This window comes from Rhipicephalus microplus, chromosome 10 (assembly GCF_043290135.1).
Source record: "Rhipicephalus microplus isolate Deutch F79 chromosome 10, USDA_Rmic, whole genome shotgun sequence".
Lineage (NCBI taxonomy): Eukaryota > Metazoa > Arthropoda > Arachnida > Ixodida > Ixodidae > Rhipicephalus > Rhipicephalus microplus.
In genome coordinates, this window is record NC_134709.1 from 57,323,863 (window position 1) to 57,348,677 (window position 24,815).

Consider the following 24,815-nt stretch of genomic DNA (forward strand, 5'->3'; position numbering starts at 1 on the left):
ATTCACTGTAGCTCGTTTTGGTAATACACGACGCCAATATTCCGGAGCTATTTCAGGGTGGTTGATGTGTGGTACATTCACAAGGCTGTAAGAATCAATGTTATCTCTAAAGCAATGACCCCCAAAGCTCGCACTTTCGTTGAGCGTACGACTTAGCTAATGAACTTAGTCACCGTACAAAATTTTCTACCACTAGGCGTAACAAAATAATGGCGTCTTCAAAATATTGACATAAATAAATAAAGCAGGTGCCAGTGACGTGCATTGACACGATAGAAGAGGTAGTTTTGAAATTATTGTACAGTTGCAAAAAACGCTAGCCTACGTGGTAGGCGCTGCACTGTCACTGCGAAAGCTACAAAACGGCCTTTCAGACCTTTTCAAAACACTCATTGGGTAACTTTTGCAAGCACACTTGTTTGGTACCCACTAGGGAATTAATAATAAATTTTTGTGTAGTAGGCCGGCTTTCCCTATGCAAATTTTTTGTCGTCATTCTTCTGAAAAGCGTGCTATCCGCTAAACCCTTGCAAGGAATTTTGTGCCATATGTCTATGCAGTGGATGACAACGATGGGGAATTATGGATGAAAAGGTATGTGCCACAGATAATAAGGGAACAAGAACAAGCTCTTGTGAAGGATTGGACCATCGGACGGCCCACTTGTTACGCTTTTCGCATTGTGCGACGACTGGTTGTTTTTTTCGCTGTTGTAAAAAGCTTTATAAGTCGTAAGAACGCGATCGCTTTCCCAACATCAAACCTGCCTAAGGCAAGTTTTTCAACCAGTCACAAGCAACAGTGTAGCTCAGGGGCAGAATACGGGGCTGGCATCCAGCTTACCCGGGTATGAGCCCCTGTGTGCCATTGGTGCTAGGTCGTTCCTGCCTAAGGCAAGTTTGACATGTTATAAGCACCAGCGTAACTTACTGGCAGCATATTGGGCTAGCACGCAGCGGGCCCTGGTTCAAGCCCCATTGTGTCATTGTTAAAAGATTTTTTTTCTAATCTAGCGCAATGTGGTTACGGACATCGGTGGCGGCGGTGGTGTGGGCGGCGACGGCGGACAACAACTGCACGTGACCCGAAAAGTGATCTCATAACAGCTTTCGTTGTAAAATAAAGACTTAATATTTAAAACCGCTATTCACAAGCTCTTCCGATGCATTAGTGATATATAGTAAAGCATTTTTGTCCACCCTACATGCACTAATCTGAGCGATTGCGAGCTTTGTGACATTTTAAATTGTTTTTCATCCATTTGCATGGCATCTAAGCAGCTCAAGCGGCTGTATAACAAGAAGACCGTTGCTGGATACTATGCTGGATACTGCCATTGATGTTTTGATATTTTTCGAGTAACTATTTATATTCTGAGGACAATGTCTTATGTGGAGACTTATATGGCCCATGTGCATCTGTTCTCTGTCATTTGAGCATTTCAAATAGAAAAAATTTCCCAGATGTCACTAAATCGTGCAAAGGTGGACCAGAACAGAGTAGCTGGATATAGTTCAGGTTGTCTTGTTAACCATTTTTACAGAGTTCTCGGCCTGCAATTGAGCGCATGCTGACTCTTGATCCTGATAACTTTCTATCGGCTACATGTGGCGGACTTCTTTTATAACGCATCTGTGGTTAGAAACTTCAGTATTGCATATGTGCCTCAGAAATTTAGCCAATCTCTTTACTCATAATCCTGGTCCGCAAATTCTGGGAGCTCTCGCTCCCTCCTTGCGAGAATGGATGAAGAAGCCTCCCAGGATTTTCGAAGTGGACAACCGCTACGTCTGGCAGCGGCTAGGAAACGTGGGACCACCTCAAGTGGCACAGACAGCGAGGCAACGGAGCTTTATTCCGGTGGTTTCGAGTCATCGGATGACGACCACACAGTCGTCATGAGCCACAATGCAAAAAGAAGAATGCTACGAACATCGTCGACGGCGAGTATATTCACCGTGCAGGCTACCGCACATCGTTGGCCACACATTATACTTTTCATGGCTGTGGACCTTTCAGCCAATCTACGGCGGCTTAACAGGCAAGCCCTCTCTGCATACCTCGAAGGACTCGCTCCAAATGAGATTAAAGACGTCAGGATCAACTCACGGAAGAATGTTCTGGCAGTTGATGTTTTACACCGCAGTGCGCTGCAAAGCCTACAAAACATCTCAGAAATCGACCAAGTCACAGTTAAATAAGTGATCCCCACTGACTGTAAGGGCAGTGTTGGCGTCATTCATGACGTGGACGTTTTCATTCCCACTGACGATTTCCAGCTACAGACGCTACAGTCCAGCTACAGCTAAGCCAGCTACAGACGACATCCTTATCAAGCACATCCCAAGGCTTGGTAAGTCACGATGCCCGAAGATTGTTTTTGAGGGAGACAGTCTTCCCCCCCACGTCAAAGTTGGCCACGTTCACTACCAGGTCCGTCCACACATACTGAAACCCCTAGAATGCTTCAGATGTTTCAAGATAGGACATGTCAAGGGAGTGTGTACCAGCAATGTCGTGTCCCGCGGTGTGCCGAACCTCATTCAGAAGACACCTGCCACGCAACTGCGTTCAAGTTCTCCAATTGCCATGGCGCTCATAAAGCGTCGTCTAAAGATTGCCCACGAGTGCGAAATGAACGCGCGGTGCTGATACGCATGGTGCGCGACAATTCAACGCAGAGGGAAGCCGCTGCAACTGTCAGGCGACGTCGGCCTCACCACTGAAGATCATCACGCAACGTGACATCCGCCGGTACAGACACGTCATCTCGAGCAAGAAGAATTGACCCCCATTGTCAAGCTCTGCGAAGACGGATACACCAAAAATAGAATCAGGGTCAAGACTCCCACCTCGTGAAGAGTGGCCATCACTTCCACGATCACAGCCTGTTTCAGAGGTGCATCTAATCCCGCCAACCTCGATGCCATCGCGAATCACTGATGAAAAGACAACCGAGGATCGCCAGGTCATCAACATGTTGCAGACCCTTATGAGCGCAATGCGCAAGCTCCTAAGCAACATGAACACCCCATCAGCGCAGTGCGCACTTCAAGTGCTGGACACTTTGAGTCCGGTGCTTGCAGCTCTAAGGTAAAACGATGGCCTGCAACATGTTATTCTTTCGAGAGGAGGTCAAGAACGCATCTGTCCTTCAGTGGAATGCCAGAGGACTTAGGGTGCGTCTTAGGGCGCGTATATCCGAGTTCCGGCAATATGTATTCACGAACCAGTTCTCCATAATTGTGATTTGTGAACCGAACCTGTCAGCTCATATGAGACTGTCTGGATATGAGTGCTTTATGTCTTCTACCCACGGAGAGCGCAGCAAGGTCGTTGTGTTCATACGGCGCGATTTAACTTATGTTCATCACCCTGTACCCCCTGACGAAGAAACCGAGTATGTTTGCCTAACAGTAAAAAACAAGAAGACCACAGTCACCCTCATCGGAGCCTATTTACACCCATCAAGTCGTCTAGACCGTGAGCGCTTGCGCGAAATTTTGAATTCAACTCTCCAGCCATGCGTGATAACTGGCGACTCCAATGCCAACCACTACTAATGGGGAAGTTCCAGGGTCAACACTAGAGGTAGACAGTTAGTGTCTTTCGCTTCTGAATGTGAACTTATCCTCGTGAATGACGGCAGCCCTACTTATCTGCGTGGATCGGCCTATAGCAGTTGCCTAGACCTCACTTTCGTCTCACGCTCGTTCGCCAGCAGAGTGCACTGGTTTTCAAATTTGGAAACAAGGGGTAGTGACCACATCCCAACATACCTGAAAATTGACGGCTTTCCAAGTCTGAAGTCCTCCAGAGCCGTCCAGTGCACCGATTGGAAAAAATACAAGTTAATCATGGAAGACCATGTTGGCACCTCACCTTTCAACCTAGAGGACGCAATAAAGAGTGCCCTACAGTCAACGACGCGTTCGCTTCCGGAGAGCTCATCTCGCACTCATATGGTCATTCATCTCGAAAAACTCCGAGCGATTCGTCGTCTTGCAGAACGACGGTATAGACGCACGAGGTCACTTGATGATCTGAGAGTGGCCAGACGCACACAAACGAAAATACAGCGTCACATGGACAAGTTGGACAAGCAACTATGGGTATCTTTTTGCGAGTCTTTGGATCCCAGAAAGCCTCCCTCACTAATCTGGCTAACTGTCCGGGGCCTTCGTACAACCATTACTCAGCGCTACCCATTAAAATCCCTGGCACTTCACTTACGCTGCGAAGAGATTGATGTCGCACATTCTTTCTGTCGAAAGATTGACTGTAGGGTCAAATTAAACTGGGACGAAGACGCCCGACTTTTCAGTATCCTCCCGTGATCCCCGAATGAAGATTTCGTTTTCAGTGGACGAACTAAAAGCTGCGCTTGCTTTGTGTAGACGTTCTTCAGCGCCAGGACCTGACGACATCACTTACCACGCTCAGTGTCACCTAGGAGATCAAGCTCGGAAGGCACTCTTGCTGCTGTACAACGACTCCTGGCAAACTGGCATGGTTCCACAGGAATGGAAGTCAAGTCGCCTGATTCCACTTCTCAAAGCCGGCAAGTCACCTTTCGAAATTTTCTCTTACCGCCCGATTACCCTTGCAAGCTGTGTGGGAAAGTTATGGAAAGGATGATTTTAACGCGTCTGGAATGGTGCTTAGAGTTCTACGAAATATATCCAGATGCCATGTCCGGGTCCAGACGAGACCACTCGTCAATTGACAATGTAGTTGACTTGGTGACATATGTGGAACACCAGAATGCCTGCAAACGGTTATCTGCTGCTCTGTTTATTGACGTTAAAGGGGCATATGGCAATCTCACCCACGAAGCCATTCTCAGCGTACTCGAAGGAGTGGGACTCGGTGGCAGGATATATTCGTCGGTTCAGAGCTACCTTCAGAATAGATCATTTCACGTGCAGACAGGAAATGGCACGACACCTGAGTATTACTGCAGCCGAGGAGTCCCACAAGGCGGAGTTCTAAGCCTGACGCTGTTCAACCTAACACTCATTGGAGTAGTTGGCAAGGAACCAAGCAGTGTACCATTTTTCATTCATGCTGATGACGTGTGTGTATGGACATCAGGTGTGACTTGACTTCAACTTCGCGCTCGACTTCAGAAGGCAGCAGCAGTGACATCGCACCACCTACGCGAACAAGGGCTCGAAATCACAAAAGGAGAGTGTGCAGTCGTGGCTTTCACCAGGAAACCAATGTCCGCTTACGGCATATCAATTAACGGGTAGTTGGTGCCATGCAGCCAGAGTCACAGGTTTTTAGGAGTCGTAATTGACCGAAAGCTGTCTTGGACACCCCACGTAAACTACGTGAAAAAGTGGCGGACGGCCATTTGTCACTTATTCAGGTTTCTTGCCGGGAAAAGTTGGGGAATGTCGGTCGATTCTATGTTACAGCTGTACAAAATATTATTTATTGGATTTCTGCGGTATAGCCTACCTGTTATATCTAACCGAGCAAAACGAACCTGCGCATATTCCAAAATATTCAAGCTCAGGCGCTAACTTTATGCCTTGGTCTACCCCGCTGCGCGTCGACAGTTGAAACAATCGCCATTGCACAGGACTACTCGATCATGACGCACATCACCATTGAAACGATGCGTACGTACCTCAGGCAACATGCTAGGAATCCTTCCCACCACTTGTCAACCCTCGCTACTGATAGGCCCCGCACGAAATTTAGTGCAATTGTCTGTGCATATCGTGCGTCGTTTACTTCAGGTTTTACGCCTGCTCAGAAACTGGTGTATCCTCCGTGGTGCCTGACACTTCCGCAAGTACGCAATTCAATTCCAGGAATACAGTAAAATCAAATTTGCCTTCATCAGCCCTAAAACAATTGAGGTTGAACCGTCTGCACGAAATGTACAACAACCACGTGCATATATACACTGATGGCTCAACCACAGTGTCTGGTTCTGGCAGTGCGGTGGTCATTCCAGCCAGAGGAATCACTCTGCGAATCAAGCTGTCACACGCCACTACGTCTACGGCGGCAGAACTTGCGGCTTTGCGTGGCGCTCCAGAGTACATCAAATCTCAGAGACCGAGTAAATGGGCTGTGTTTTCAGACTCGAAACCGGCCCTACAGAGCATGCAGTCAGTCCTTCGACGAGGTTGCCATGAACAGTTAACTTACGAAGTGTTCAAGCTTCTTCACCCCGTCACAGAAACAGGCCACGAGGTCAAGTTTCAGTGGCTTCCTGGCCATTGTTGGATCAGTGGCAATGATTCTATAGACAACACCGCTCGCACATCGCACCAAGAAGAGCACATCCTTTCAATTCCTCCGTCGAAGACTGATGCTGCAAAGCAACTTCGTCACCTGGCACGTAGTCTGTGTCTGCAGAAGTGGAACACCCCAAGCATAAGACATACGAGACTCTACCAAATAAACCCTTGACTTGAACTTCGACCTCCATCCGGACTTCGTCGACGTGAAGCTTCGCTTCTTTGTCGCCTTTGGTTGGGGGTTGCCTTCACAAAAGCATATAGAACCCTCATCAGACTGACCGACAATGCTGAGTGCGACGTCTGCTGCGCCAAAGAAGACATGGACCATCTGATATGCCATTGCCCTCGATTTGCCTCCGAAAGACAGAAGCTTTCGAACGCATTGCGACAATTCGACGAACCGCCACTCTCTATGCAGATGCTACTGGAACACCGTCCTCGCCTTTCGTCGGCTCAGAAAGTAGTCAAAGCTGTCTTGTGCTTTTTGAGGACTACAGGCCTACGTGACAACCTTTAACTTTTGTGTAGTGCCACCGCTGGATACGCGCCAGCCGATAGACAGACAATCCTTTTTTTCCTCTCTCTCTTTTTCTTCTCTTTCCCCTCTCTCTCATCTTTATTTTCCCTTCCCATTCCCCTAGCGTGGGGTAGCAAACCGGGCATGTGCCTTGTTAACCTCCCAGCCTTCTCTCTTGTTTATCCCCCCCCCTGTTCCACAAAATAATGAAAGAACACATGGGCACCAAACACCGATTAACGGTTCGGTAGTAACGTAACAAAGAATTGACGGAGACGGAACATGGTAAATACCGGGGCTCCGTGATTCACCATCGCTTGTTAATCATCTGTACAGAATGCTTGGGTGGTGGTTAAGAGCGTGTTGGTTAATGAGAACGGTGGTTTTGTATCCACGACACGCGGCGATACTCGACCAGAACAGCTGTGTCGCCAGGCTTGTGCTGAACGAACAGCACATTCTATGCGAAAGCTTGAAGATCGGTGGAGATGCGTAATAACAGCTACAAGCTTGCAGACAATTCTATGCAGTTTTTCAATGCTGTAGTTGAGGACGCATACCTGCTCGGATTTCTCTGTGAAGTGAAACGCTACTGCTATGCCACATCCGATAAGCTGGCTTCCCTGTCATGGCGCTCAAAGTTATGCCCTTACCGCACGGTGCTTTCGCCACACGCTGAAGCTCCTATGACCGTACGGCTTGAGCTGGGTACGGCATATTCAAAGGAGCTGCTGCTGCACACTGGGTGTGGCAAGGTGGTTCTGTTTTCGGCCGCATGAATTTGCCCTGAAAACAAACGTAGTTCTCTGTTACTGTGACAATGATGCGTGAGAACTGTCAACAAAAGACCTCAAATTACAAAATATTCTATAGCAGTTCTTCTGAAAAGAACAGACAATGACAATGCATCTATACTGAAGGTCACATCTTTTGATAAAAAATAGGACATCGTAACCAAAGTTGATGTGTCCGGAAATTCAGAGTGGTACAGAAGGAGCTCATTGTATTGCATTGTGAGGATCTTCTAATATTCATGTGATGACCTTTAAGTGGCAGTGCTCGCTTTATTTTTTTTTTCAACTTGCTTGCATCACAAATATTGCCTATTTAAGCAATGTGAAAGTCTTTCTAAATAATTTGTTAGTATATGTGAGATCACTATGAAACTCTACAAGAGTCATAGAAGCCACATGAAATTTCCATTTTTATGTTCTCCGCGCTCAAAAGGAACTTCGGCTAATAAATGCAAGATGAGGCGTGCTTCCTTGCTATATTATTGATGGGAAATATCACATCACTTACCAACATAGAAAGATTCGCCTTCGTCCTGGTGTTTCGAAGCGTTCTGCTCTGCATTGACGTTTGCAACGGGAACCCTACAGACACAAAATATTTTCACGTAGGGTTTTGTGACGATAAGAATAGAACGGCATATCAACTAGGCTAGTCAAGAAGGTACAGGGCTTTGTGCATGGGCTAATTCCCTGTTGTCACATTGACGGGAGAGAAAAAGGAAAGGGCTAAGAGGTTAATCAGTTCTGAGTCCGGCTGGCTAGGCTGATCTTCTGGGAAAAGTGAATCTATAATTAACCTAATGTGCAGGAGCAACTGATCCTTATTTGTGCTCAAATATCACCATAGTGTTTGGAGTGATCTGCTGCAAGACAATAACCAAGTCACTTTCGAGTGACTTGGTTATTGAAGAATTGACATTCCGACAATAATAACAATTCATATTGCCCGTAAAGCATGATATGTATCTACATTACCAAAAAAAGATCTGCCACTGTTTTAGATTGAAAACTCTCCAAGTCTCAAATGTGATATCACGCGGTCCTTGCAGTAAAGAGGTGAGTGGTTTACCCGTCTGCCTATGTAGATTGGATGCCTCCATTGCACCCTATTCCATACCGAGGAGTAGTAACTTGCCGCAATTTCATTCCTTTCTATTCGTCAGAATAAATAGCTTAGCCCACGCATTACCACTGCGGGAAGGTGAACTAGCTACTCTCCGCCACATCATGTGGGGAGGGTGTAACAGCACTATGCACAGTGGGGATGGGCAGTGCCAGGACGCCACGTATCGCGAAGAGGTGAGAGTGTGGATACGCTCCGAAGACCTGAAGACGCATCGAAGGGCCATCCAGCGGCTTGAGGAGGCTTTGGCGAAGCAACGTTGAAAAGGAGCCGACAACTCATCTGACAGGCGCGGAGGCACCCGAGTAACTGTCGCCTAGTCAGAACTTAACATCCTCGATGTCTAGGCTCTGAGATTATCGGACTTTACTAATAGCCTTAATCTTGATAGGCAATATCCGCACCCCGCGAAGCTGGGAACTTCCTACGTGCCGGATGTATAGATAATATTATTTCTCTCTCTCTCTCCGCGAATGGTCGGGCCGGTCCATTTCGTTCCTAGAATATTTAAAACACAAAAGAGGCATACCTTGACATATATATCAAGCTAAGGATGACTGTAACAACATAAATTGGATGTCATCAGATGCCTTAAGCAGTGCAAAAGTGCGCAAAAGACGCCATGGTTGAGCGATAGTTGTTCAGAGACTTGTTTCATCCAGTACAACAAAACTCTTAGCTCCCATAGCGGCAGTTCTTCCGCTACCTTTAGTATTTGCTGGGTCAGCACAATCTTGGGAAAAATGTTTGTAGTAAGCAGTTGACAGTCCATGTGTTTACTTGTTTAGAGCGTATTTTACAACCTTCCTCGCATCTTTTTAGTATATTCCAGAAGCTAGTGGAGCTTGAAACTTTTGCCGTTATTGACCAGGACTGCTTTCTTGGTTTTTATTAGCTAGATAAATACTAAGCTATATTCGTTGCCAGATCTCTCGTAGACACCACTGCATATTTTGCAGTAATCATGGCACTCTTTGGAAAAGTTTAGTCCAACCTCTATTTTGGTCGATTGATTTGATATAAAAACTCCGTGCTAAGTGATGACACCCATATATGCAAATAAAAGGGCAGACGGTGTTGTGTAAAAGACGTTCATTATTTTTCTAAATTGTGTGGCTGCTAAGCAGTAGACAGTTTACTATTCTAAAGTAATAGCATTCAAGCGGCTGCTGCAGCGCATAGATACCAACTAAATCTTGATATTCTATGTGCGTGTTTGCGTGTACGTTCTCATCGGTGATTCGTTCATGCCTCCGTGTATATTGCTGTGATGCGTACTTGACTTGGTAAATAAACGAATTAATTAGTGCGTACTAATTAGTTAGCATGAACAATGACCCTCGCCTATTAACCTATGGACACTTCTATAATTAAGTTACCTTCATGTGGCAATCCACGGGCATATATCGGCGGGTGTTAGCTAAAAAATTGGCAGATCCCACGTACAGCGTGAATCGATTATATGTGAAGCAATAATAGGAAAGGTCGATATGTCACTTTAAAATTAGAACAACGTTACAACATGGACGTAAAGAACGCCCTACACGACTTCCATGTCATCATTATCATGTTTAAATGTGTCGTTTACCTTCGCCATCGATCCACGTCACGTGATACAAAATTTAGTACATGTGGAGCTAGCGAAACGACCGCGAGCACGCGTGGTATGTTGTCATCTTCTTACACGAACGCGCGTCCGGATCATCATGCTTGCACCAGTCATGTACTTTTGTCATTCATTGACGTCACGTCGTAACACCAAGAGATCCCTTCGTCCCTGGACGAAAGGATCCCTTGGTGTTACGACGTGACATCGTCGTAACACGTCGTCGCCGGTGTTACGTCACGCAAACACCGACGTCACGTCGCCGGTGTTTGCGTCCGGCCTTCCTTCGTCCAAGGGACGAAGGGATGACTGACGTGCTGAAACGCGCATGCGTCAAAGCAACGGAGTGCGGTGCGCGCCTGTGAGTAAATGGCAGGACTGGTGCCTGGCGTGGCAACGCCGGCGTGACCAGACGAAGTGAACGCCGGTGAGCACGCGCACTGCGTCACATCACGTATTGGCACCTTGACTATGGCATGCAGTCATGTTCTCACATTACACGCACCTCATGATTATCTTGTTTGCACCAGTCACATACCATCGTCAACCGTTGGCGTCACGTAATACGAAATCTGGCTTATGCGAAACTAGCGAAATGGCTGCAAGCACATCATCAGTGTGGCATGTAGCCATGTTGTTACATGGCACGGATGTCGTGATTATTATGTTTAAGACAGACGGACGGACGGACGGACGGACGGACGGACGGACAGACGGACAGACAGACAGACAGACAGACAGACAGACGGACAGACAGACAGACAGACGGACGGACGGACGGACGGACGGACGGACGGACAGACAGACAGACAGACAGACAGACAGACAGACAGACAGACAGACAGACAGACAGATAGATAGATAGACAGACAGACAGACAGACAGACAGACAGACAGACAGACAGACAGACAGACAGACAGACAGACAGACAGAGAGACAGATAGACAGATAGATAGATAGATAGATAGATAGATAGATAGATAGATAGATAGATAGATAGATAGATAGATAGATAGATAGATAGATAGATAGATAGACAGACAGACAGACAGACAGACAGACAGACAGAGAGACAGATAGACAGATAGATAGATAGATAGATAGATAGATAGATAGATAGATAGATAGATAGATAGATAGATAGATAGATAGATAGATAGATAGATAGATAGATAGATAGAGGTCCGGTGGTGACAATGTGATGCGTCGCCTTGGGTTTGATTGGCAGTTCGGTGTTCCGAGGTTTGGTGATTTCAGGGAATTCAGCCAGAATATTTTGAAAGTTTGAGTCTGGGTTGAAAGTGCAAATGCCGCATGAGGACAGGCCAGACTTCAGTCCCTGAACAGCGAGAGAAGTGACGTTATCCTTGAGACGACGATCGCGAACGCTGACGTCAAGATTGAAGTGGCTCAGAAAGTCCCCTCCCAGGATGGCAATTCTGACGTCGGCCATAACGATGAGCCATCGATATACGCCTGAGTATGATGTCTATCGTCATTGACTGGACTCCATATTGTCACGGGGTTGTGACGTGGCCGAAGACAGGAGACTTCGTGTTGGGATTTAACTGTTTATTTGGGCGAACCTGTGTCCGGTAAACGGAAAATCCAATTACAGCAGCAGTCTCATACAGATAGCAGTCTCGGACTGATAGCGACGAACAGAGCGTCGGCCTTCGATCAACTACTGACAAGCGGCGAAGCGCGTCGGCATTTATACTCTTGCCGTCGAATGTTCAAGCGTTATCGCTGGCGGCGGCGTAGGTTCCAGAACAATCTGTACCGTTCGCACAGAGGGCGTGATCTTATCGAAATGATCTACTACAGTCCGGAACCTTCTCGAAAACTGCAGGCGCGGTTCGCGCTGAGAATGGTGAGGTGTTTTGGGACGATAACATAAACTTGGGAAATGGAACGTGGCATTGCCCCCCTCGTAAAAAAAGGCATCGTCCCGATGCTTTAACTAAAGATGAAGGTACAATAATACTGCTAGAAAGTACAATGAATAAATTACGATACAACTATAATACAAAAAAACACTCAGTTTGTTAACGCGCATGAAACGGCTTGAGGCGCGCGACATGTACGACTTCAGGTCGCCATCGGCGTCGTTGAGAGTTCGTGATGCCATCGGGGACAACCTCGTAATCAAGTGGGCCGAGACGTCGAACAACCCTGTATGGTCCGAAGTACCGTCGCAGAAGCTTTTCACTTAGTCCACGTCGGCGTATCGGCGTCCACACCCAAACACGTTCACCGGGCTGGTATTCCACGAAGCGTCGTCGAAGGTTGTAACGGTGGCTGTCGGTCGTCTGTTGATTCTTGATACGGAGACGCGCAAGTTGTCGGGCTTCTTCGGCGCGTTGAAGGTGCTCGCTCACATCGAGGTTTTCTTCGTCGATGACGTTGGGTAACATGGAATCGAGCGTCGTTGCCGGGCTCCTTCCGTTGACCAATTTGTATGGAGATATCTGCGTCGTCTCCTGCACCGCCGTGTTGTATGCGAAGGTCACATACGGAAGAATGGCGTCCCACGTCTTGTGTTCGACATCGACGTACATTGACAGCATGTCGGCGATCGTCTTGTTAAGCCACTCGGTGAGGCCGTTGGTCTGTGGGTGGTACGCTGTCGTCCGGCGGTGGTTTGTTTGGCTGTATGCCAAGATCACTTGAGTTAAGTCGGCAGTGAATGCCGTTCCTTTTTCGGTGATAAGGACCTCCGGGGCGCCGTGACGTAGGACGATATTTTCGACAAAGAACTTAGCTACCTCGGATGCACTGCCTTTTGGCAGGGCTTTTATGTCGGCGTAGCAGGTGAGGTAGTCGGTAGCTACCACGATCCACTTGTTTCCGAAAGCCGACGTCGGGAACGGCCCCAGTAGGTCCATACCAATCTGCTTGAAAGGTCGGCAAGGTAGATCAATTGGCTGCAGAAGTCCCGCTGGCCTTGTCGGTGGTGTCTTGCGTCGCTGACAGTCCCGGCATGTCCTCACATATCGAGGGACGTCGGTGGTAAGACGTGGCCAGTAGTACCTTTCTTGTATCCTCGCGAGCGTGCGAGAAAGACCGAGGTGACCTGCCGTCGGATCGTCGTGCAGGGACTGCAGGAGTTCTGGTCGCTGAGCTGAAGGCACCATAAGGAGGTACTTAGCTCGAAGCGGTGAAAAGTTTTTCTTTTGTAGAAGACAGTTTCGTAGAAAGAACGACGCAAGTGCGCGCTTGAATACCTTCGAGACTTCGGCGGTCCTGCCTTCGAGGTATTCTATTAGGGCCTTAAGTTCCTGGTCGGACCACTGCCGTTCAGCGAAGTCGTCGGTAGCTATCGTTCCCAAGAAGTACTCGTCATCCGGGTCGTCGGGTAGTGGTTGGTCGACAGGCGCACGAGAGAGACAGTCGGCGTCGGAGTGTTTTTTGCCGGACTTGTAAATGACAGTAATGTCATACTCTTGAAGTCTCAGGCTCCATCGTGCGAAGCGACCTCAAGGGTCCTTCAAAGTGGCTAGCCAATAAGGCGTGGTGGTCGCTCACAACTTTGAAGGGCCTGCCGTAGAGGTAGGGGCGAAATTTCGACGTAGCTCAGATGATGGCGAGGCACTCCTTTTCTGTTGTGGAATAATTTGCTTCTGCTTTGGATAGCGATCGGCTGGCGTAACTAATAACCCTTTCAAGTCCGTCAGCCCTCTGCACAAGAACGGCGCAAGACCTACGCTGCTTGCGTCAGTATGTATTTCTGTCGGCGAATTCGTCGAAATGGGCAAGTAACGGAGGCGTCTGGAGGCGATGTTTAAGCTCCTGGAAAGCGTGTTCCTGTGGCGTTTCCCACTGGAACTCCACGCCGGTCTTGGTAAGGTTAGTGAGAGGATCGGCGATGCGGGCGAAGTTTTTCACGAACCGCCTATAATAGGCGCACAGACCCAGAAATCGGCGCACGGCCTTCTTGTCAGTGGGCGGCGGGAAGTCTTCGATGGTGGCTGTTTTACGTGGATCGGGACGAACTCCAGACTTGCTGATAACGTGTCCTAGAAAAGAGAGCTCCTCATACGCAAATCTGCACTTTTCTGGCTTCAGTGTGAGTCCGGAAGTCTTGATGGCTTGAAGTACAGCTTCAAGGCGCCGAAGATGCTCGTCGAAACTCGAAGAAAACACGACGACGTCGTCCAAGTACACAAGGCAAGTTTTCCACTTCAATCCTGCCAGTACTGTATCCATAACGCGTTGAAAAGTTGCAGGCGCTGAGCAAAGGCCGAAGGGAATCACCTTAAACTCGAAGAGGCCGTCCGGTGTTATAAACGCCGTCTTCTCTCGGCCTCTTTCGTCGACTTCGATTTGCCAATAGCCAGTCTTGAGGTCCATTGACGAAAAGTACTGGGCCTTATGGAGCCGATCAAGTGCGTCGTCTATTCGTGGGAGAGGATACACGTCCTTTCTTGTTATTTTGTTCAGGCGGCGATAATCGACGCAGAAACGTAGGGTCCCATCCTTTTTCTTCACTAACACCACGGGGGATGCCCATGGACTCTTGTACGGCTGGATAATGTCATCCCGCAGCATTTCATCAACTTGTCTCTTCATGGCCTCACGTTCTCGCGTCGAAACCCTGTACGGACTCTGACGGAGTGGTCTGGCATTTTCTTCGGTTATGATGCGATGTTTCGTGATTGGGGTCTGCTGAATTTTTGATGACGACGAAAAGCAATCTTCGTATTGCAGGAGCAGGGCCTTGAGCTGTTCTTGCTTATCGTTCGGAAGACTGGGATTGACGTCGAAAGCTATTGGAGGGGCTTGGTTCCTCTGAGCAGGTTCCGCAGAATCGGTGAGGGCGAAAAAACTGGTGGCTTCGACAATTTCTTCGATGTATGATTGATTTGATTTGTGGAGTTTAACGTCCCAAAACCATTATTTGATTATGAGAGACGCTGTAGTGGAGGGCTCCGGAAATTTTGACCACCTGGGGTTCTTCAACGTGCACCCAATTCTGAGTACACGGGCCTACAACATTTCCGCCTCCGTCGGAAATGCAGCCGCCACAGCCGGGATTTGATCCAACGACCTGCGGGTCAGCAGCCGAGTACCTTAGCCACTAGACCACCGTGGCGGGGCCTTCGATGTATGCGACCGTTGTTCCTTTGTTCACATGTTTGTACTCATTGCTGAAATTCGTGAGCATAACCGTTTCTTTGCCTCCCCGCAGCTCTGCAATTCCTCTTGCGACGCAAATATTTCGGGTGACCAACAGATGCTGACTGCCTTCAACGACGCCTTCCAAGTCTGGTGATTTAGGAGCGCCGACTAAAATAATGACGCTTGAGCGAGGCGGAATGGTGACTTGTTCTTCCAGCACATTCAAGGCATGGTGTCCTGACGGCGTGCGCGGCGGTAGTGCTTCTTTTGTGGATAACGTTATCGACTTTGTCTTTAGGTTGATGACAGCACCATGGAGGCATAAGAAGTCCATGCCAAGAATGACATCTCTCGAGCAACGCTGTAGGACTACAAAGTCTGTAGGATAAATATGGCCGTTAATGGTGACTCTCGCTGTGCAGATTCCTGCAGGCGTTACGAGATCACCTCCGGCTGTGCGGATTTTATTTATTATTTATTTATAGAATACTGCAGACAAAAAGTCCAAGCAGGGTGAGCATACTTGAAACACACGAAACAACAGAATGAAACAAGGTTGCAAAGCGTTTTTTACACAATTTCTTTGCTATAAGACAGAGGGTTTAGCGCTTTAAAAAAAAGTAACAGGGCCTTTCAGGGCCTTTCCAAGCTGTCCTAACTTTCTTTAACTTCACGGCGAACGACCCACTGATGACAGAATAGTCGGCTCCAGTATCTACGAGAGCGGTCACACTGTGGCCATCAATAAGAACGTCGATGTCGCTAGTTCGCCGTCTCGCATTACAGTTAGGGCGTGGCGTCGGGTCACGGCTGCGTCGGCTTGATCCGCTGCTTCCATGTTGCGTCGTCAGGCCACCTCCGGTAAGTGAGCTTCCGCCGTCAGGGCTTTGCTTGGTTGGCATTGTGTTCGGAAAGCTCCGTCACGGCGTCGTCGTCGTCGGAGGATCTTCGGTAGTTCGTCGCACAGCAACTGCACCTCCACCGGTTGCTGCTCTTAGTTTCCCGGATACGGGCTAGGAGACCGGCCCCGCGTTGGGCCGGAGTACTGCCGGGGGTGCGGTTACATGCGGCGGCTGGGCGACGGCGAACGGGAAGGACTTCGGGGTGTCCATTGAGTTCCTGTCAGGTATTCGGCGATGTCACGTGGCCGTTCCCCTGGCTGCAGACGTGGTGCATCGACGGCGAAGCCGCGCATTCCCATCTGTCGCTACTGGCAACGGCGGTAAGTGTGCTCGGCCTCGCCGCAGTGGTAGCACAGTGGGCGGTGGTCAGGGGTGCGCCAAACGTCAGTTTTCCTCGGCGCACTGCGATGGCCCGCTGGTGAACGGTAGGTCGTCGGTGGGGGTGGTGGCTGCGGTGGTGTCCGGCGACAGAAGTGCGACGGGGCGGCGTTTTGGCGTGGACCGGGAGGAGCGTTGTGGCGCACTGCAGCGGCGTAGCTCATAGTTTCTGGCTCGGGCAGCGGTGTTTGGGTAATTCGAAGTGATTGCCGAACTTCTTCTCGTACAATGTCGGCAATCGAAACCACTTGAGGGTGCGCCGAGGGCAACAGTTTGCGCAGCTCTTCCCGCACGATCGCTCGGATCGTTTTACGCAGGTTTTTGGAGTCACTGGTTTGAGCAGCAGCGCATTTTGGAGTCAGGCGACGATTATACTGTATGGTGCGCATGTCAAGGGTTTTTTCGATGGTGGTCGCCTCGGATACAAATTCTTGGACGGTGTTCGGTGGATTCCTCATTAGTCCCGCGAAGAGCTCCTGTTTGACCCCTTGCATGAGGAAACGAACTTTCTTCTCCTCAGGCATGTCTGGGTCAGCGTGACGAAATAGGCGGGTCATCTCCTCTGTGAAAATTCCAACCTTCTCATTTGGTAGCTGAACCCGGGTCTCTAGTTGAGCAGCGGCCCTTTCTTTGCGAGCGACGCTCGCAAACGTTTGCAGAAATGCGCCGCAGAAGACATCCCACGTTCGGAGCGTGGACTCACGATTCTCTAGCCAGGTCCTTCCGGTGTCTTCCAGGCAGAAGTACACACGACGGAGATTTCTTCGTTGTCCCAGTGGTTGAGGGCGGCCACACGGTCGTATGTTTCTAGCCAGGACTCCGAGTCTTCGAACGATGACCCATGGAAAATTGGTGGTTCCCTGGGTTGATGCATGACCATCGTGGGCTGGGATGCGGCGGTTGTCATTGTCGCTGCAGTCGCGGTCATGGCCTTGGTCTTCCGCGCCTTGTCTTCTAGAATCCCGTACTCCGATGGTAGCCCTTGCTGTCGGCGACTTGTTCGCTGCTCCTGGTTGGCGTCGGTGTCTTCTCCGCGACGTGGGCTGGGTTCACGGCTTGACGGGGGCGTCCGGTACATGAACGAAGCAGCACCTCCACCAGATGTCACGGGGTCGTGACGTGGCCGAAGACAGGAGACTTCGTGTTGGGATTTAACTGTTTATTTGGGTGAACCTGTGCCCGGTAAACGGAAAGTCCAATTACAGCAGCAGTCTCGCACAGATGGCAGTCTCGGACTGATAGCGGCGAACGGAGCATCGGCCTTCGATCAACTACTGACAAGCGGCAAAGTGCGTCGGCATTTATACTCTTGCCGTCGAATGTTCTAGCGTTATCGCTGGTGGCGGCGTAGGTTCCAGAACAATCTGTACCGTTCGCACAGTGGGCGTCATCCTATCGAAATGATCTACTACAGTCCGGAACCTTCTCGAAAATTGCAGGCGCGGTTCGCGCTGAGAATGGTGAGGTGTTTTGGGACGATAACAAAAACTTGGGAAATGGAACGTGGCAATATGCTGCAATAGCAGTATTATTGACTGCGATTTGGCTCGAAATGGACTGGCCGCCCCGGCGATGTTGATCTGCTGCGGGTAGGATAGATAGCTCCGCTCCGGTGTCGACAAGGAGGCGTGTGCCGGTGATGCGGTCGACAACGAAGAAGAGGTGGCTTGAACGATGGCCCGTGTCGCTTTCCGCCGTGAGCGACTGGCCGGCGAGTTTCTCGTCCACGAGCATGGATGGGTGCTGCGAGTGGCTTGCTCTCTAAAACGACGGTGGTACCAGCAGATGTTCTACTCTGCCTCGCTTGAGTGTGCGCGGTGCTGCGGGCTTCGAGCATGGGACGGCGAACGATGTCGTGCTGGCCGGTGTTTGTTGGACAGGGCGAGGTTTTCAACTGCTGCAGCCAGTCGGTCAACTCTGTCCTCTAGGCGACCTAACTGGTCTGCATATTCGGGCCTTCACGTTGCAGCAATAGACATTTTTGGTGACTCAGTGCAGTCGGTGATGCGGTTGGCGAGTTGAGCCAGACGTTCGAGAGTCACGTCATCTGAGCCAGCGAGTATCATACGTGTTGACTGTGGCAGTCTCTGCAAAAACAACTCGCGAAGCAATGGATGTTGACCCTCCTCTGACGCTTGTTGGCCCAGCAGCTGACGCATTCGGTGGAGTAGTTGTGAGGGATGCTGGTCACCGAGCTCTTCATTAAACAGGAGTTGTTGCAGCCTGCTCTGTTCGGACACCTCAAGACGTTTCAGGACGGTGCTTTTTAGTTCGTCGTAGGTCTTCTCCGATAGAGTGGAGGCGAGCACATCGTCCACGACGTCAGCGATGTCAGGCGGCAGTGCTGAAACGACGTTCAGGTATTTCAACTCCTGCGATGTGATGCGTCGAAGCTCGAAGCGGGCCTCGATTTGGCTGAACTACACCCTGGGGTTTTTGGGCCAGAAATGAGGAAGTTTTAACTCTGAAGCGTTCGTTGTAGGAGAGCTTAATGTACCTTCTTTGTCTGACATGGCTGCTGTTTTTCCAAACGTCCAAGTCACCACTTTGTAGCGTACTCGCCCCACGAAGGCGCGAAAAGATGGCACCTACACTCCTTGAAGTTTGGGACAAGACTAGTTTATTTTCCAAGAAAAACTGGCTTCGAAAGCGACAAGCAAAAGGGGCGTGGCTGCGTATCATCCGCGGCCCTCCGGAGATAACGTGAGGCATGTTGTTCGCGTCTGCGCCGTGCGCCTCGGCATACGAATTGGTATGCGCACACAAAATTATCGCGATCACCGGCGTCATCGCCTGCTACAAGTGCATGCGCACTCATTGTAATGCATTGCTAAATGTTTGATAGGGTCGCCTTCCACACTTGATATAAGCTCCCTTAGTCTCGTATTAATGCACGTGAAAGTCTGCCCTATATATGCACAACCACACGTCAGAGGTATACAGTACACCAGACTGTGTGCACGTTCAACAAACTTGAGCTTGTGTTTTATGCTGCGTTTCTTTTATGAACACTGTTAACTTTCTCACATTTCTGGTTGACCAACGCGCACACTCTTCCCATTTCGTTCTGGGTCGTAAACACCAATTTACATAGCACTTTCGCGCCACCAGTTGTTATTCTTTGCTATAGCCTGTGTGCAAAGAGATTGTTACCGCCTTAGATCTAGAACAGTCAGGCAACCCGTTTCCGAAAATGGTCCCATTCCAGGTTGCAGCTTCTTTAATAGCCTGGTGACCTACAGTCAACGTCACAGAAAACGGGTACCCTGCCTCCTGGAGCCTCTAGCCTGCTCATGAAACGGTCACACCCGCAGACTGACGTAAAGATCGAGTGCCTATATATAAGAAATAGCCAGTGAATGATTGTGCCGCGTGAGCTCTGGGTTTTGTAGTTGTTTTTTTTAATCAATTAACTCGCTAGCAGTCGCTGCCTGTGCCGCAGTTGCGAGGGGAGAAAGGGTTAGCGCTGAAGAGAACAGAGGGGAAGTGGATGCGTAATGCGTAAATGCCATTGAGAAGGATGCCTAGAGTGGAAAAAAAGGAGGGAGTGAGCGTAGACTAGCAGTCACTGCATGCATCGGCGCTGAGAGGGTGGACCGAAGGGGAGGAGAGAAGGAGAAAGCCGCGCATGCGCCATAAGGGTGATCAGGCCTCATACAGGATTGATCCTGGAGTCTTTGTGTACGCTTAAGCACACATGGACGCCGACATTCCAGTACTTGGCTCAACGAAAGTGACTTTCACTCAAGACTAGCTAAAATTGTTTTATTTGGCTCACTCTGCCTCAAGCTCATCAATGTTTTACTCACCTAATATCATTCAGATTCGAATTCACAACCTTATCTGAGTTAGTGCGAGTCGACTAATTAGTGAGTTTTGTGACCTATGAAAGCATGGCATTAAACTTTAGAGGTGTTAGTACTTGCTTAACAAAATTTAGACGTGGTGATGCTGTCCGAAGGATATCTGATACATACTGCGGATTTGGAGGGTTGCCCATGGTTTTCTTGTACCAGTCATTCAAGATGCCATTCCAAGCCTCGTCGGAACTGGAAATGGTTAACATGCATTTATGATCAAACGCTCACTCATAGCTGTGTATAACATTTGCTGGAATGTTTCTTATTACTAAACTATTGAATGAGAAAACCATCTCCTTTTTTTTAAGAACGTGCTACCAGTCAACCTTCCACAATGGCACCATGCTGCGCCAGCTGCTGCTTCCACGTATAATGCACATATTTAGCCCTTAATGTTGACAGTGGAATGACCGCCACTGTAGATGAGTGCTAGAGCATTGAACGTGTTGTTCGAAGGTCGCAGGATTGGAGCCATGTTGTGTCGAATTACCTCAACGCCCTCTTTTCTTTTTTTCAAGTTTATAATAATTGCTTCTACAAGTATCCCCTACATTTATTTGGGTATCGTCTCACGCTCGTTTGCAAATCGCCAGAAGTGCACTCATTTTCGGATTTTTAAACAAGGAGCTACATTCCAACATGCCTGAAGGTTGACGGCTTTCCTAGTCTGAAGTCTTCCAGAGCCGTCGAGTGCACCGATTGGTAAAACTACATTTTATTCATAGAAGACTATGTTGGCGGCTCACCCTTCAACCTAGAGGACGCACTGAAGCGTGTCCTACTGTCCCACGCGTTCGCTTCCGGTGAGCTAATCTCGCAGAGTTATGCACATTGAACTTGAGAAACACGAGCGATTCGTCGTCATGAAGAACGACGTTATGTCGCAGAAAGTCATTTGATGATCTGAGAGTGGCCAGACGCACACCCATTTAAATCTTTGGCACTTCACTTACGCTGCGAAGGTATTGACGGCGCAGAATCTTTCTGTCGAAGAATTGTCTACGGGGACAACTTAAATGGAACGAAGACACCCGACTGTTCCGTATCCTCACGTGGTCCGCGATTGGAGTGTTCGTTTTAAATAAAAGAACTGAAGGCTGCGCTTGCTTTATGTAGACGTTCTTCAGCGCTAGGACCTGACGGGATCTCCTACCGCGCTCGGTGTCACCTAGGAGATGGTGACACTAGGTGTCACCTAGGCCACCACGCACATTTCCATTTGAAAACCTAAGTACATTTACCCGTTACCCACCCCTTATGAAATACCTCCTACATGGGGGTCTTTAAGGTATTAAAGTGATGTGATGTGATGTGATGAGATCAAGCTGGGAAGGTATTCTTGCTTCTATACACCGACTCTTGGAAAACTGGCATGGTTCCACAGAAATGGAAGTCAAGTCGCCCGATTCCACTTCTAGAAGCCTACAAATCACCTTTGGACATTTCCTCTTACCGCCCGATTTCCTCTTACCGCCCTTTTACCGCCCGAAGCTGTGTGGGAACATTATGGAAAGAATGATTTTACCACGTCTGGAATAGTACCTAAAAGTTCTACGAAATTAATACAGAGGAAATGTGCGGGTTCGGACGAAGCCGCTCACATATATTGACAATATAGTTAACTTGGTGACATATGTAAAGCCCCAGAAGGCCTGCAAACGGTGATGCGCTGCTCTGTTTCTTGACATTAAAGGGTTTACCACAACGTAATCTACGAAGCCATTCTCAGCAAAAAAAAAAAAGGAGTAGGACTCGGTGGTAGGATGTATATGTTGGTTCAGAGCTACCTACAGAATAAGTATTTTCACGTGCAGAAAGAATGGCCCGACACCCGAGTATCAGAGTAGCTGAGGAGTCCCGTAAGGCGGAGGGCAAAACCGGACATTATTCAACCTAACATTATTTGGACTAGTTGGCAAGCAGCCAGGCAGCGTATGACTTTCCATTTATGCAGATGACATCTGTGCGCAGACACCAGGTGTGACTTGACTTCAACTTCGCACTCGACTTCAGAAGGTAGCATCAGTGACATCGCACCACCTACGTAAACAAGGGCTCGTAATTGCAAGTGGAAAGCGAACAGTCATGGCTTTCGCCAGAAGGCCAATGTCCGCCTACAGCATATCAATTACCGGCAATTGGTGTCACCCAGCCGGAGTCACAGGTTTTTGAGAGTCATAATCGAGCGAAACCTGCCTAAAACCCCACACGTACACTACGTGAAAAAGCGGCTGACCACCATTTGTCACTTGTTCAGGTTCCTTGCCAGAAGAAGTCTCGGAGTGTCTAGCGAGTCTATGTTACAGCTGTACAAAATATTATTTATTTATCGACCGTTTTTAGTCGACCGTCAATTTTTTTAGTTTAGTCGACCGTCTCTGTCATCATACTTTATTTGAAAAATTAGAAGTATATGGTGTTCGCGGCATTCCACTTTCCCTCTTGAAATCTTACTTCAAGTACCGCTCACAATGTGTAAAAATTAAGGATTCATTTCTTCTCTCCAGGCAATAACCACAGGGGTTCCGCAAGGTAGCATTCTAGGACCGCTGCTTTTTAACCTATACATAATTGACATTGTCAAGGTCAGTGACAAAGCTAAATACATAATATACGCGGATGACACCAGCATTTTTTTTACAGGTAACGACATGACTGCCATGACCACACTTATAAACACTACGCTAGAAAGCTTAAACACATGGAGTGAACGAAATTCATTACTTATTAATGCAATAAAGACAAAAGCTGTAGTTTTTCATTCGCGGAGACCGATTTCCTTAGACAATAAATTACGTATAGGTAGCGCGGCTGTTGAAATCGTAGAAACCGTTAAAACATTAAGAGTACTTTTAATTGCACAATGTCGTGGGATCCTCAGATTAATAATCTAATTACCAACCTATCGAAATGTGTGGGCATACTTGCACGAATGCGTTATTTTATTCCAGTTTCTGTTAAACTAACACTTTATAACAGCTTGTTTTTGTCGCATGTAAATTATTGTCTTTTGGTATGGGCAAGTACGACAGCAACCAACATAAATAAAATATACAGACTACAAAAGAAAGCGATCAGGTTTATAGCAAATGTCGACTACTATGCACACACAGATGAACTGTTTCAGCGTTATAATATTGTCCCAATTCACAAACTTTACGAGTATTCCCTAGCAATAAGATATAAGCAATCTCTTTTTCATAACAATCGTGCCTTCTTAGATATTTTTGAACTGGAAACGCATGCTAATCCGTACCCTACTCGTCACCAACAACATTGGAACCTTCCATTCTGTAGAACAAATTTTGGGCGACAAATGTTATGTTTTAGTGTTCCTTTGTTATTGAATAAATTACTGGAGGCAAAAATAATCCTTGAAAAATGCAGTGCACGTGACATTAGCCAAGTGCTTTTATCGTGAAAATTGAGAAAATGGTGGTCCAGGCATTCATGGAACTCTTTATATATGTATGTGTGTGTATATATATGTGTATATATATGTGCGTATATATATATACATATGTAGTGGGAGTAATAATTCAATGGGCCAGTTAGTCTTCGTGAAGGTATGGGATATGGCACAACGGGAGCGTTGTCAACAAGGATAAATATATTTATCCTTGTTGACAACGCTCCCGTTGTGCCATATACATATGTATATGTATATGTGTGTATGTATGTGTATATATATGTGTCTGTATATGCATCTCCATATGTGTGTGTACGTTTATGTGTATGTGTGTACACGCAATTTCTATGCATAGCATTGTTGTCATATATATAGTATTCTGTATTCCGTCATATTTTGCATTGTACTTCGGAATTTGTGCCGAACTACTTACGCATATTAGTCTCTGTATATAGCATTACTGTACGTGCATCTTCCGACTTGTACTGCGCTAAACATCTCATGGCCTATGTTCTTTGCCTATATGTTCACGGCTTATATTTCTTTACTCATGTCCACGTTGCTTGCCATGTATTTAGGGAGGCTCGGGTTCTCCTCAAGTGACAAAACGTCACTTTTCTCCCGAGCCTGCCCTCATCCTTGGGATGAAATAAAATTGAATTGAATTGAATTGAATTTTACGAGGAGCTGCCACTACCACTTGTAAAGTATTGTGGAGGCAGTCCGTCTTCGGTCATGTCCCTTTTTTGCGTGGGAACCTTGCACGAACTTAGCATGGTGAAATAATCGCGGACAGCCACCAACCAACGACGACTGTAGCTGTCCGCGCTGTGCCATAAAG

General features: G+C 48.0%; 1 protein-coding gene across 1 annotated transcript in view; it reads right to left on the reverse strand.

Moving 5' to 3' along the window:
* The window catches only part of LOC119181679 (uncharacterized), a 40,302-nt gene that overhangs the window by 1,902 nt on the left and 13,585 nt on the right, over positions 1-24,815 (reverse strand). The window contains exons 5-7 of the mRNA XM_075874647.1: positions 20,683-20,754; positions 8,083-8,156; positions 7,434-7,566 (exon numbers count right to left, since the gene is read on the reverse strand). Coding sequence (XP_075730762.1) covers positions 7,434-7,566; positions 8,083-8,156; positions 20,683-20,754 — 279 coding nt within the window. The remainder of the gene's footprint in view (positions 1-7,433; positions 7,567-8,082; positions 8,157-20,682; positions 20,755-24,815) is intronic.